General features: G+C 46.5%; 1 protein-coding gene across 3 annotated transcripts in view; it reads right to left on the reverse strand.

Annotated features, from left to right (window-relative positions):
* The window catches only part of PRICKLE2 (prickle planar cell polarity protein 2), a 355,816-nt gene that overhangs the window by 39,960 nt on the left and 303,110 nt on the right, over positions 1–12,746 (reverse strand). For all 3 annotated transcript variants that reach the window (XM_079114385.1, XM_079114387.1, XM_079114386.1), the window contains 2 exons: positions 11,537–11,740; positions 6,763–6,949 (listed from right to left, as the gene is read on the reverse strand). In XM_079114385.1, the coding sequence (XP_078970511.1) occupies positions 6,763–6,949; positions 11,537–11,740 (391 nt within the window). The remainder of the gene's footprint in view (positions 1–6,762; positions 6,950–11,536; positions 11,741–12,746) is intronic.

Here is a 12,746-nt window from a genome sequence, read left to right on the forward strand (position 1 = left end):
TCAGTGGTTGAGTGTCCCTGAGTTCAATCCCTGGCATACCCCCCTCCCCCAAAATCAATGACCAGTCTCCATGCAAGTGACATTCACATTCTATTACAACTTATCCTACCAGCTCACTCCTCACTTGCTCCGACACAGCGGATCTAGATTAGGTGTCCCTGAGTTCAATCCCAGTATCAAAAAAAAAAAAAAAAAAAAAAAAAAAAAAATCCATGAATTCTGCCTAGGATACATTTTCCCCAAACTAACAGTAATACAGGTTGCACATCCCTAATCCAAAAATCCAAAATCAAAATGCCCCAAAGCCTGAGACTTCTTGAGTGTCAACTTGGCACCATATAATGAAACTTGGCTTTGTGCACAAAATAATTACAAATAATGTATAAACTTATCTTCAGGCTATGTGTTCAAGGCGTAGGAAACCCCAATGAATTCTGTGTTTAGACCTGGGTCTCATTCCCAAAGTATCTCATTTATATATATATGAACATTCCAAAATCTGAAAAATCTAAAATCTGAAACATTTGGGGGACCAAGGATTTCAGACAAGGGATCCTCAACCTGCAATAATATGAAAAATGAAAACGCAATGCCTGAGGCATTTTATACATATATAATATATATACAAATACATTTATATATACACACACATAAACTCCTTTAATCGTTCAATGATTACTGTTTGATAAGGTTTATATTACTATTATTATTATTTTGTCACTAGGGATTGAACCAGGGGTGCTCTACCAATGAACTATGCCCCCAGTCCTTTTTATTTCTATTTTGAGGTAGGGTCTCATTAAGTTGCTGAGGGTCTCACTAAGTTGCAGAGGCTGGCTTCTAACTTGTGATCCTCCTGCCTCAGCCTCCTGACTTTCAGGGATCATAGGCATGCACTGCTGTGCCTGGCAGGCTTGTATTACTATTCCCATTTTTCAGATGAGGAAAATGAAGGTGCAGGTGCCAAAGGTAACATAATGGAATCAGAGATGAGACCTGTACCCAGAAGTCTTACTCCTAACCATGACACAAACCCTGTCCCCTTCACTCCATCTTAGGCTTCAGCTCAAATGCCACTCCTTGGAGAAGTCTACATGTCTACTATGTCCACGGTGGCAGCCCTCCACACTCTCTGCCCTTCCCTGCTGTCTTCCTCTTCACAGCATCAATGCTGCCAGACGCATCACTACAGGGGCGCAGTGCTTTAGTATTCCTCTCTGACACTAAGAGTGATGCTTTATGGGGACAGGGTCATTACGTTTCTGTGGCATCTCCAGGACCTAGAACACGGTCCACTGCATGACAGGGCTCCCCCTATAGTAAATGAACGAACTGAATCCCATGTCGGGTGTACGTCCCCCAGTGGGTAAGTCACAGGAGCGGTATGGTCTAAATGTATGTCTCCTCTCCAAGTTCCTATGTTGAAATCCCACCCCCCAGGTGACTAGACTAGGAGACCTTCTGAGAGGGAATTAGGTCATGAGGGTTCTGCCCTCGTGCATGGGGTGAGTACCCTCATAAAAGAGACCCAAAGGGGTTTGCTTGTCTCTCCTGCTCTGTAGGACACAGCAAGGAGGCATCATCTAAGAATCAGAAAGTGGGCTCTCACCAGACACCAAATTTGCCAGGGCCTTGGCCTTAGACTTCCCCATCTCCAGAAACCTGAGAAATACACGTGTGTTTTTAGAAGCCACCCACTCTATATTATGCTGTTGTAGAAGACCAGATAGACTGAGGCAGCATGTTTTGGTTTGGCTATGCAGTATTCCCCCAAAACTTACGTTAGATAATGCAGGAATGTTCAGAGGCGAAACGATTAGGGCGGCCATGGATTAGCTGTGAATCCACTCATCAGTGGATTAATCCATTTGATGGGTTAATAATTTGAAAGGTCGGCTGTACTAGGTCGTAACTGTGGGCAGGTGGGGTGTGGCTGGAGGAAACAGGTCACTGGGGCCTGTCTTTGGGTATTGTATCTCATCCCCCTGGCTCCATACTACCCCTCTCTGGCTACCATGTCCTGAACTGCTTTCCTCCACCACACCTTTCCACCACGATGTTCTGCCTCACTTGGGCCCAGAGCAATGGATTTGGCTAACCATGAATTGAACCTCTGAAACTGTGAGCCAAGATACATTTTTCCTCCTCTAAATTTTTCTTGTCAGGTATTTTGGTCACAGTGACAAAATGCTGATGAACAGCAGAAAGGAAAAAAAGTGTGGACTTTAATTCTTGATTTAAAAAGGCTGCTCTAGGTAAGGAAAACATTGGACCTGGTTTGTGAAAGACACGTCCTCCATGGGCATGCACACCCTTCCCTTAACGTCATCAGGAAAGGGAGAAGCGAGATTCCTCAGGGGATGGGAATCTGCCTGGTTTGTACCATCTGGGCACCCTGAGCACAGGAGAGCCTGGCAAGCCCCTAATTTCCTTGCCTCTAGTCAGCTCCCCCGCCCTCTTCTTACAGCATGGAACTTAATCTCCCTGCCATTCTCATGCCATGATCTTGGGGTGGGGCTAAAGCTACCCTTGGACCCAACCCTGGCCAGTAAACCTGTCTGTCCCTATTTCTCAGGGACTGATTGGGGCATACACATGAAGTGCACTAGGTCAGTGGGCTGTGGTTAGGAGTGACACAGGACAGTCTGGTTTTTTGCTTTTTGTTTTTTTTCTTTGTAGCAGCTGATGAACTAGCAGAATGGAAGCGGGAAATGCTGGGGGCCCCACATCCAGGGCATAATGTCAAGCCTCCTCAGGGAGCCAGAGTCAACGCGAGGCTCCATCTTCAGTGGCCACGAGTTCCTGAGCCTGGCCTTTGAAGGGATGACTTCTGGAGACTTGTCTAGAGAGGCAGTAATGAGAAACTGAGGGGGAAGCAACGGCAGAAGAGGTGCATGCAAAGCAGCCTCTTCCCTCCCCTTTCCTCTCCTCTGCTCACTCTGTGTCACTGGAGCCTGGGGACAGAGAGGCAGGAGGCAAATTCTTTTCTTATTAGCTCGTCCTCAAACTGAAAGCGTTTCTTCATCTGGGAGCCTGGCCCTGGAGACTAAGAGGGGAATTTTATGGGGGCAGGGACAACACATCTGCTTCAGCACCAGGTTCTCAAGTGGGGTGAGGGAGGATGGGCTGGGGTGTGGCTAGAAGCAGAGGAACCGGCGCCGTGGCTCCGCCCACACTTTCTCAGGGTCAAGGCTCCGCCCACACTTCCTCAGGGCTGTGGCTCCGCCACACTTCCTCAGCATGCTCCACCCACACTTCCTCAGGGCTGTGGCTCCGCCCACACTTCCTCAGCATGCTCCACCCACACTTCCTCAGGGCTGTGGCTCCGCCCACACTTCCTCAGGGCTGTGGCTCCATCCACATTTGCCCCTGGTAGGAGGCAGCAGGTGACTTTTCTGTACTAGTTAACAGTGAGGCTTTGGGACTGGGGCAAACCCGGTCACATCCCTTGCTCTACCCCATTCCAGTGGCTTCTCAGGCTGCTGAAGACCATCTGTTTGGGTTCAGATTTAAGCTCTATTGCTTTCCAGCTGTGTGACCCTAGGCAAGTGGCTTCAGCTTTCTGTGCCTGGGGCTCAACAGTACAGTGGGGACAATCTCAGTTCTTACTTTGGAGGGTGCTTTTGAGGATTTTTACTGAGTCCATAGACCTGGACCTGTTACCTCTTCTTAATTGTTCTTTTATTTTTATTAGGCCTGAAAGCCTGTCTCCCTCTTTGTTGAGGGTCACTGCCTTGATGCAGTCCAAGAACAAACCCTGAGGCCACGTGGTCTTCTTCCCTCTCCTCCTTTTGCCTCCCTCTCTCACAGCCAAGGGTCCCCAGGGCGCAGGCTGACAACCCCAGCCTCCCCAAATCCTTGGCTATAAGCAGCTACTCAGCCCAGCACCCCAGGGGGCTGCGGCCCCGTCCACTCCCTGCTAGAGGTATACCACGAGTGCACGTCCTTTGGTCTGTGTGTTCCCCCAACTGTTCTCCAGGATTATTAGAATCAGCAGGGGCCTTGTTCCTTGGGATGGGGGCCTCAGAGAAGGATGGGCTTGGGTAGGGAGCAGAGGGAGGCCTGTCATGAAGCAGCCCAGAAGGCAGCGGGACATGGTGTCTGATAAACATCAGTGATGGTCCTCTGCACTGCTCCTGAACTCAAAACATCTGGAAAAGGGCTCTGCGTTCAGCATCTAAGCGTTCCTTTTTTTAATTCCCTCTCTGAGCCCTTTCAAGCTCTTCTCCGAGGGCGTATGTGTCTACTGCTGCCACAGCCCCGGTCTGTTTATAGGACTGTTTACTCTGCTATGCGCAGGCAGGAGTACTGTTGCCCTGGCAACGGCTGCCTGATGCAGGGTCTGCTCCTTGCGGCTGGATAAATGTGGAATATTTGTACAGTATGGTCAGAGGTACAGCACTGGCGACCGAGGTATGCATGATACACAGAACAGGCTTGTGCTGTTGCAAGAAGATGAGGCTTTGCAGAAAAGTGGATTTCAAAAGAAACCCCAGGGAGAGCCATTTAACGACAGCAGCAAGCACACTGTAGGCCACAGCGGTTCCCTTTTCTGCTCAAACATGATGCCTTTTATGGATTTGAGAGGAAAGGAAAGAGAAGACCGACAGAAGCCCTGTGTTGCTGAAAGAGGCGGACATGATCAAGTGGCAGAGACATGTTCTCTCCCCCAACCCCAAGCTGTTGGGTGGAAATTGGCAGAAGTGGCAGCTTCTGGAGGGGCTTTAAGCCTCCATGGAAAGGGACAGGAGATGGAGATCCCAATGGGAGGAGGTGACATTGCAGTGGGTTGGTTCTGACACTCACCCCTCTCATCTGAGCAAGTGCTAACCTGCAGACTCAATGCCCAGGTGAGCAGCTGGGCTCAAGATGTTCTATCACCGGCCTTGACACAGACCCAGCTAGTTGCCTCCCTCCCTCCAGCAACCCAGTGTGGCCCTGGAGTCTACGTGTTTGACTGTTTAGATCATGTGGGACAGGAGGGTTCCTGGGTACGTGATGAGCTGTCAGGCTATGAGGGACGACTGAGGGGCTTAGAGCACAGGGCGCCTGCCATCACCCAAGCCCGCAAAAGGCAAAGCAGCCAAAGGTCTCCACGGCAGTGCTGATCCCTGGACTGACAAACTGCAGCAGGGCAGGCCTCGGGGGAACAGGCCCGAGTCTGTGGGAAAGGGCTGGCCAACCATGCGTGCCCACTGAGCACGAAGCAGACACCCTGTCCACAAAGTGGGGACTTCTGTCTGCACAGGAAGCTGTCCAAACACTAGCTAATTCTTCATATGACTGCATCACTTCTGATGAACCAGGACACAAACCACTTCTTTTTAGTCCTAATAAGGCCTGTTAAGTGGATCAAAACGGGCTCCCCAGTGAATCGGCTCCACATCTCCCTCGAGGTAACCTCTGGCAGCTTCTGAACAGACCTGGGTGCTGCAGAAGCCTCAGGGAGATCAGGCACATTCATCCATGGCCAATTTTTTGTTCCCCTCCTCAAAAGGGCGGCTCCTTCCCAAGTTTCCAGAAAAGGCAAACTGAAAGAAGCAGCCACATGCAGCCTGAACTGGAACAGTGCTGCAGCGTTGAACAAGTTGGTTATTTTGCAAAGGATACATGATTTTCACCACGTCAGACCTGCCTCCTGGTTGGGGAGTTTACATCTGATAATCGGCATGAGGTTCTCATTGCCTGGCTTTTACCGACTTTTGAAAGGAGACATGCTTGCCAAGAGCCATTTGGCTTCCTCGATTCCCCTTCCCTACCAGGAGGACCATTTTGGTTCCTCCCTCTGCTGATTCCTGAATTTTTCCAAGGAGGAGGTAGAAGACATCCGTTTCTCCTTCCTTCTGAGCTTCTCCCTCTCCCCTGGCACTGAGGCTTAAAGCACATGATCCCATCTCAGAAGACTGTTATTATTATTATTATTATTATTATTATTATTTTTGAATGCAGGGCCTTGAAGATGCTAGATAAGTATTCTACCACTGAACAACAGCTCCAGAACCTTCTTTCCTTTTATGGATGTCGGATCTTTCTCTCTCTCTCTCTTTTTTTTTGCTTTCAGTACTGGAGCTAACCCCACAGGTGTTCCGTCACTGAGCTGTACCCCCAGCCCTTCATTTTGTTTTATTTTGACACAGGGTCTAAGTTGCCCAGGCTAGCCTCAAACTTAAGATCCTCCTGCCTCAGCTTCCTGAGTCACTGGGATTATGGTATACATCACTGCACCTGACATGGATAAGATTATTCAGAGGAAATTACTTGAAAACGGGAAGATACACAGTCCCTACATTATGTGAACACGGCTTATTCTCAAATGATGACAGAGGCAAGCAGTTGAGACACAGAGAAAAAAAAAAAACAGACATTGTTTGAACCCTTGATCTATCCCTACCTGAAGCTACAACACTACTTGGCTTTCTTTTTTTTGGTACCAGGGATTGGACCCAGGGACACTTAACCACTGAGCCATATCGCCATCTCTTTTTTGTATTTGATTTAGAGACAGGGCCTCGCTGAGTTGCCGAGGCTGGCTTTGAACTCGCAATCCTCCTGCCTCAGCCTCCCAAGTGGCTGGAATTAACAGGTGTGCGCCACTGGGCCCAGCTACTGCTTGGCTTTTCTAGTAACATGAGCCAAGGTATTTCCTTTTTCACTTAAGCTCGTATACATCGGGTTTCTATTACTTGCAACCAAAGGAATTCTGAGTATAACAGACACAAAGGAGATCCCACCACAGAAGCTGAGAGCCAAGCACTGCCTTACCTATATGTTGGGCACAGGTGTCACAATATTCGGCATAAAGGGACTCGAAGCAGTGGCAACAGTAGGGCCTTCCCTCCTTCATGATGTAGCGCTGGCCGCCCAGCACTGTCTCGCACTCGAAGCAGCAGAAGTGTTTCATGTGCCAGTGGCGGCCCTCCGCTTCTGTGCATTCGTCTGCAAAGATGATCTGGAGATGGGGAAGTCAAATGGTCAGCGTCTGAGACCCAGCCATGAGAGGACACTTATTTACCTATTTATTTATTTATTTTGATACCAGGGATTGAACTCAGGGGCACTTAACCACTGAGCCACATCCCCAGTCCTATTTTGCATTTTATTTAGAGACAAGATCTCGCTGAGTTGCTCAGGGCCTTGCTAAGTTGCTGAGCCTGGTTTTGAACTTGCGATCCTCCTGCCTCAGCCTCCCAAACACATTTCTAAGGAGGAAAGTTACAGGGGCCCTAAACTAGAAGGGCAAGGAAGCAGGCCTCACTTGCAAATCATTAAAAACCAGCATGTGTGTGCGTTTGTTCTGTGTCTGTGTTAGTTCCGACACTTGGGTTTGCCTAAAACACACTTAAACACAGTGCTTGGCCTGACCTGTGATTAACATAACCACATTTAAGTAAGAGAAAGAATATTTTGTCCCAAAGAATATAAAGCAGAATGAAAAACAGCTCATGGGCACATTGGCCATAAGTATGTTTCATTAAGCTACTAAGCAGTATGTTGAGAAATGCAAGATATCATGTGAAGACCTGGAATCCTGGTTTCTCTCCTGAAACATAATAATGACCCATGCTCACTCTCTGTTCCTGCATGGTGGTGATAAGGTGGAACTATACAGAGAGGCTGCTGCTTTCAGATGAGTGGCATATTCTCCAATTTTACAGTCCTCACTGCTCCCTAGTGCCTTCCAATGGGGCGGTTTCGTTTATAATACCTACCCAGCCCTCTAAAGCATTTGTGTTCTGACCACTGATAATGAGCTGCTTTAAATTTCAAAGCACTGTTATGAAAACTTAATGCCAAGCCGCAGTAATCAAGCTGGCATGACATTGGCCTAAGGGTGCACATGCAAATGAACAGAATAGAATTGGGAGTCCAGGAACAATCCATACAGTCAAGACCAATAGATTGTCTAAAGGGTGCCAAGACCATTCCATGGGGAAAGAATGGTGTCTTCAACAAATGGGGCTGGTAAACTAGGCAATCTCATCTAAAAGAATCAATTCAGGCTGGGCGCAGTGGCACACGCCTGTAATCCCAGCAGCTTGGGAGGCTGAGGCAGGAAGATCACAAGTTCAAAGCCAGCCTCAGCAACTTAGCGGAGCCTCAGCAACTTAGCCAGGTCCTAAGCAACTCAGTGAGACCCTGTCTCTAAATAAAACAATAAAAAGGGCTGGGGATGTGGCTCAGTGGTCAAATGACCTTGAGTTCAATCCCTGATACCCATCCCCAAGAAAAGAATCAATTCAAACCCCTACCTCAAGCCATACATACAGATTAACTGAAAAGGGATCAAAGACCTAAACACTGGTGCAAAAATGATAAAACATTTAGAAGAAAAAAGCAAAGAATTTTTTTGCCCTCAGACAAGGCAATGACTTTTTAGATACGACACTAAACATATAAGTAACAAAAGAGAAAACAGAAAAAGTAGATCCCATCAAAATAAAAAAAACTTCTATGCTTTGAAGGGCATCATTGAGAAAATAAAATATGATAAGTCATCATAAATGCTAGAGCTGATGTGAAGAAAAAGGAATATTTTTACACTATTGGTGTAACTATAAATTAGTACAACTACTATGGAAATCAGCATGGTGTTTCCTCAAATGACTAGGCATGGAACCATTATCAGACCCAGCTATACCACTTCTCAGTGTTTATTTTGAAGAATTAAAGTCATCTTACTACAGTGATACATGTATACCCATGTTCATAGCAGCACAATTCACAACAGCCAAGCTATGGAACCAGCCTAAGTCTTAATGAATGACTGGATAAAGAAAATATGGTATGCATACACAATGGGATTTTATGTATCAGTAAAGAAAAATGAAATCATGGCATTTTCAGGAATATGGGTAGAACTAGAGACCATCATGTTAAGCAAAATAAGTCAAACTTAGAAGGTTAAGGGTTGTATGTTTTCTCTCATGCAGTATCTAGACAGGAAAAAGGAAACCAAATGTGAGGGTGGATCACCTAAAAATGAAAGGGAGATCAGTAGAGGAAAGAGACCAAGAGGTGGTAGGCAGGGAAGAGGGGGTAAATGCTGGGGAGTGATATTGACCAAATTATATTGTTACATCATGTGCATGTGCAAATATGTAACAATAAATCCCATCAATATGTACAACTGTAACTATAATGTACCAATAAAAAATGTGGGAAAAAATGAAAATACAACCATAAAGTGGGAGAATATATTTCAAAATTATGTAGCTGGTAAGGGACTAGTACCCATATTATATAAAGAACACTTACAACTGAATAAAGAAAAAAAGTAACCCATTTGAAAAAATGCACAAAGGATTTACATAGACGTATCTCCAAAAAAGACAATATACAAATAGATGATAAACACATACAAAGGTGCTCAGCATCACTAGTAGTTATGAAAACATGAATCAAAGCCTCAATGTGATATTACTTCAGATACTGGAGGTCTATACTAAAAAAGACGGGCGAGACAAAAAAAGACATTAATGGGATATGAAGAAATAGAATCCTCATTCATTGATAGTAAGAATGCAAAATGGTGTAACTGTTTTTGAAAATAGCTTTGCATTCTCTCAAAAAGTCAAACTTAGAATTACCATCTGATCTAGCAATGCCATTCCTAGATAGATACATATGCAAGAGAATAAAATACATCTAGAATCTGTACATGAATGTTCACATGTAGCTTTGTTTATAATAGCTAAAAATAGAAACCATTTAAATGTTCATCAGTTGCTCAATGGATAAGCAAAATACATATAATTGACTGTTACTCAGACATGAAAAGGAATGAAGTACTTATATATACTACGACATGCTTTGTCTTTGAAAACATCATACTAAGGGAAAGAAGCCAGATGCTTCTATTTTATACTACTTCATTAATATGAAATGTCTAGAATATGTAAATCCAGAGAGACAGAGAGCTAAGTAGTAGCTGTCAGGGCCTGGGAAGAGGAGAATGATTACTAATGGATACAGCCTGTCTTTTCAGTTGATGAAAATGGTCTGGCCTAAGATAGTAGTGATGATCACACGACTCTACAAATACACTAAAACCACGGAGTTGTATACCTTCAAAGGGGAACCTAATGCTATGCAAATTATATCTTAATCATCACGAATTTCAAAGTACAATTCCTTCCATCATCACATTCTCTTTGGCATTAGAGAACCCAAAGTTGCCTTATGAGCATGGATTTCCAGATGTAGAAACAGAGGCAGGGAGGTAAAGAGGTGGTACAGAATCACAGAGTTGGATCTGAATTCAGTTCCCCAGCTATATGCTCATAGAGTCTCTCTGGTGCATTGCTATTGGCATTAGAACACAAATTATTATTATTATTATTATTAATATTATTTGGAACCATGGTGATTGAAGCTAGGGGTGCTTAACCACTGAGCCACCTCCCAGCCCTTTTTATTTTTTATTTTGAGGCAGTCTCATTAAGTTGCTTAGGGCCTCACTAAGTTGCAGAGGCTGGCCTTAAACTTGTGGTCCTCTTGCCTCAGCCTCCCAAATTGCTGGGATTACAGGTGCCCTCTGAAAAAGCAAATCCCTTTCAGGCAGTTTTATAAGAGAAACACCCATGTGATTGTGGGTTCCAGGGCAAAAGGAGAGTGTTACCTCCCAGACTGCTGTTTATAAGGTCAGGCGGATTGTAAAATACCTCTGTGCAGGAGGCAGCTTCGGTCAAAGACCAAAGGATTCTCATAAAAGTGATCAGATTTAGACCATTCCTCTTTCTGCTCCAGTTTTTCATGCTAAATCAGGTTTTCCATCCTGTACCCACACCTCACACTTGGGCTTACCTCTGGTTCTGGGGAGGGGGAATGCCAGGTAGGGGCCTTATGTTCTATTCTGACTCTCGCCTGGCGTAACATATTCAGACACCGCCTAGAGTTAGGTGCACAGGCATCTGTCTGGCAGAGCATCCACCTGCCCCCTGAATTTTCACTTGGAGCATCTGTAAATAGTGCGTACATCAAATAATGTGACCCAGTTTCTTCTTTTCTCTAACCAACCCCTCCCACTAAATCTTGGGGGAGTGGCATCCCCATATCGTTCCCTAGGATTTGGCCTGAAATCTAAAGCTGCACAATGCCTCCTTTATTTATTTATTTATTTTTATTTTTTTTATTTCAAGAGTTCTGAATTGATCTAGGGCCAATCACATGCCCCTTGGGAATTTGCCTGATCACACTCAGTAAAGTGGGTCACAATCCCAGACATTGTAGAAAACTGAAACCTGGAACTGTACCACTGAGTTACATCCCCAGACCTTTTTAAATTTTTTGATTTTGAGACAGAGTCTTGCCAAGTTGCCCAGGATGGCCTGGAACTTGCCATCCTCCTGACTCTGCTTCCTGAATCCCTGGGATGACAGACGTGCTGTCACCACACCCAGCGAGGTTTCTCTCCTGAAAGGGTTAAGGCGAGAGGGTGGAGTCGCCTGTGGTTTTCTTCTGTTAAAGAAGCTACAGAACCACATGCCCAGCTTTGGCCGTGGTGCAGCCCAGGGGGTGGCCAGCAAGGGGCTCTGACCTCATCGCAGGCTGCACAGCGTGGCTTCAGGCACTCGGCGTGGTGTCTGCCACAGTAGATCTTCCCGTCTTGGTAGAAGTAGATCAAATCCACCAGGAGCTCGTTGCAGACGGTGCATATGAAGCACGGTGGGTGCCAGCAAACCCCGTGGCCCGCCCGCGACGCGAACACAGCGATGTCCCCGCCATTAATCTGGCCTCCGCACTGTGAGGCAAAGAGACACATGAGCACCCAAACACCAGCCCCATTTTTTAGTGCTGTGCGTAAATGACAAAGGGCCACCACTAACAGCTGGTGACCAAGCACTTACTTTCAAGGTAATCACTGTGTTCCTTACTTTACATTCATGGCAGGGCCGGTTTTGCGGGGCCTTGCCCTCCCCTTCCTGGGAACTCCATGAGCTGAAGGTAAAGAGACCTAGGGAAGAGGACTCACGAAGGCGGCAAAAGAGGGAAAAATCTCAGCATGACAACACGCCGGGACTCTGCGGGCAGGAGGCCCACCTGCACAGAGGGACGGCCTCATTATCTTCTTGATATTCCAGGCTGCACGCAGATGCACAGACGTGTTCGACACCATGGATGTAGGTGGGGAGGAAGGAGGGCAGGGAGAGGGGCCGTGCCAAGGTGCCGGGCTGCACTCATGGACGGAACCGGGCGGGCACATCAAAGCCTACCTGCTTTTAACTGCCTTCTCTGTCTACCTTTCAAGCTTGCTTTTACGCTCTTCTTCTGACATCTTTGTACCTAGTCTTGATTGAAAGGTACCACTTCTTTTGCCCCCCAGTTCTGGGGTGCTGTCCTACTGAGCTACCTCCCCAGCCCTTTTTAGTGTGAGACAGGGTTTCCCTAAGTTGCTGAGGCTGGCCTCAAACTTGTGATCCTCTTGCCACAGCCTCTGAAGTTGCTGGGATTACACACTCAGTGGCCAGGTCCCACCCTTTCTTTCTTTCTTCCTTCTTTCCATCCTTCTTTTCTCTTTTTAAATTCAGGTTCCACTCTTCAAAGGGCTCTGGCCCTGGGAAGATCCTGGGAGAGAGGCTGACTCACTGTCCAGGCAGTCTCCATTACTGAATATGAATCCATCACGTCACTCCTTGCAGGGGCTTCCCTGACCCTCCATGAACTCTAACTTTATCTGCTAGTCCCGTTCCTTCTCTCCCTCTGCCCCAGCCACCAAGGCCTCTGAGCTGGCTGTTCCTTGTGCTCCA

This window comes from Sciurus vulgaris (genome assembly GCF_902686455.1).
Source record: "Sciurus vulgaris genome assembly, chromosome: 16".
Taxonomy (NCBI): Eukaryota; Metazoa; Chordata; class Mammalia; order Rodentia; family Sciuridae; genus Sciurus; species Sciurus vulgaris.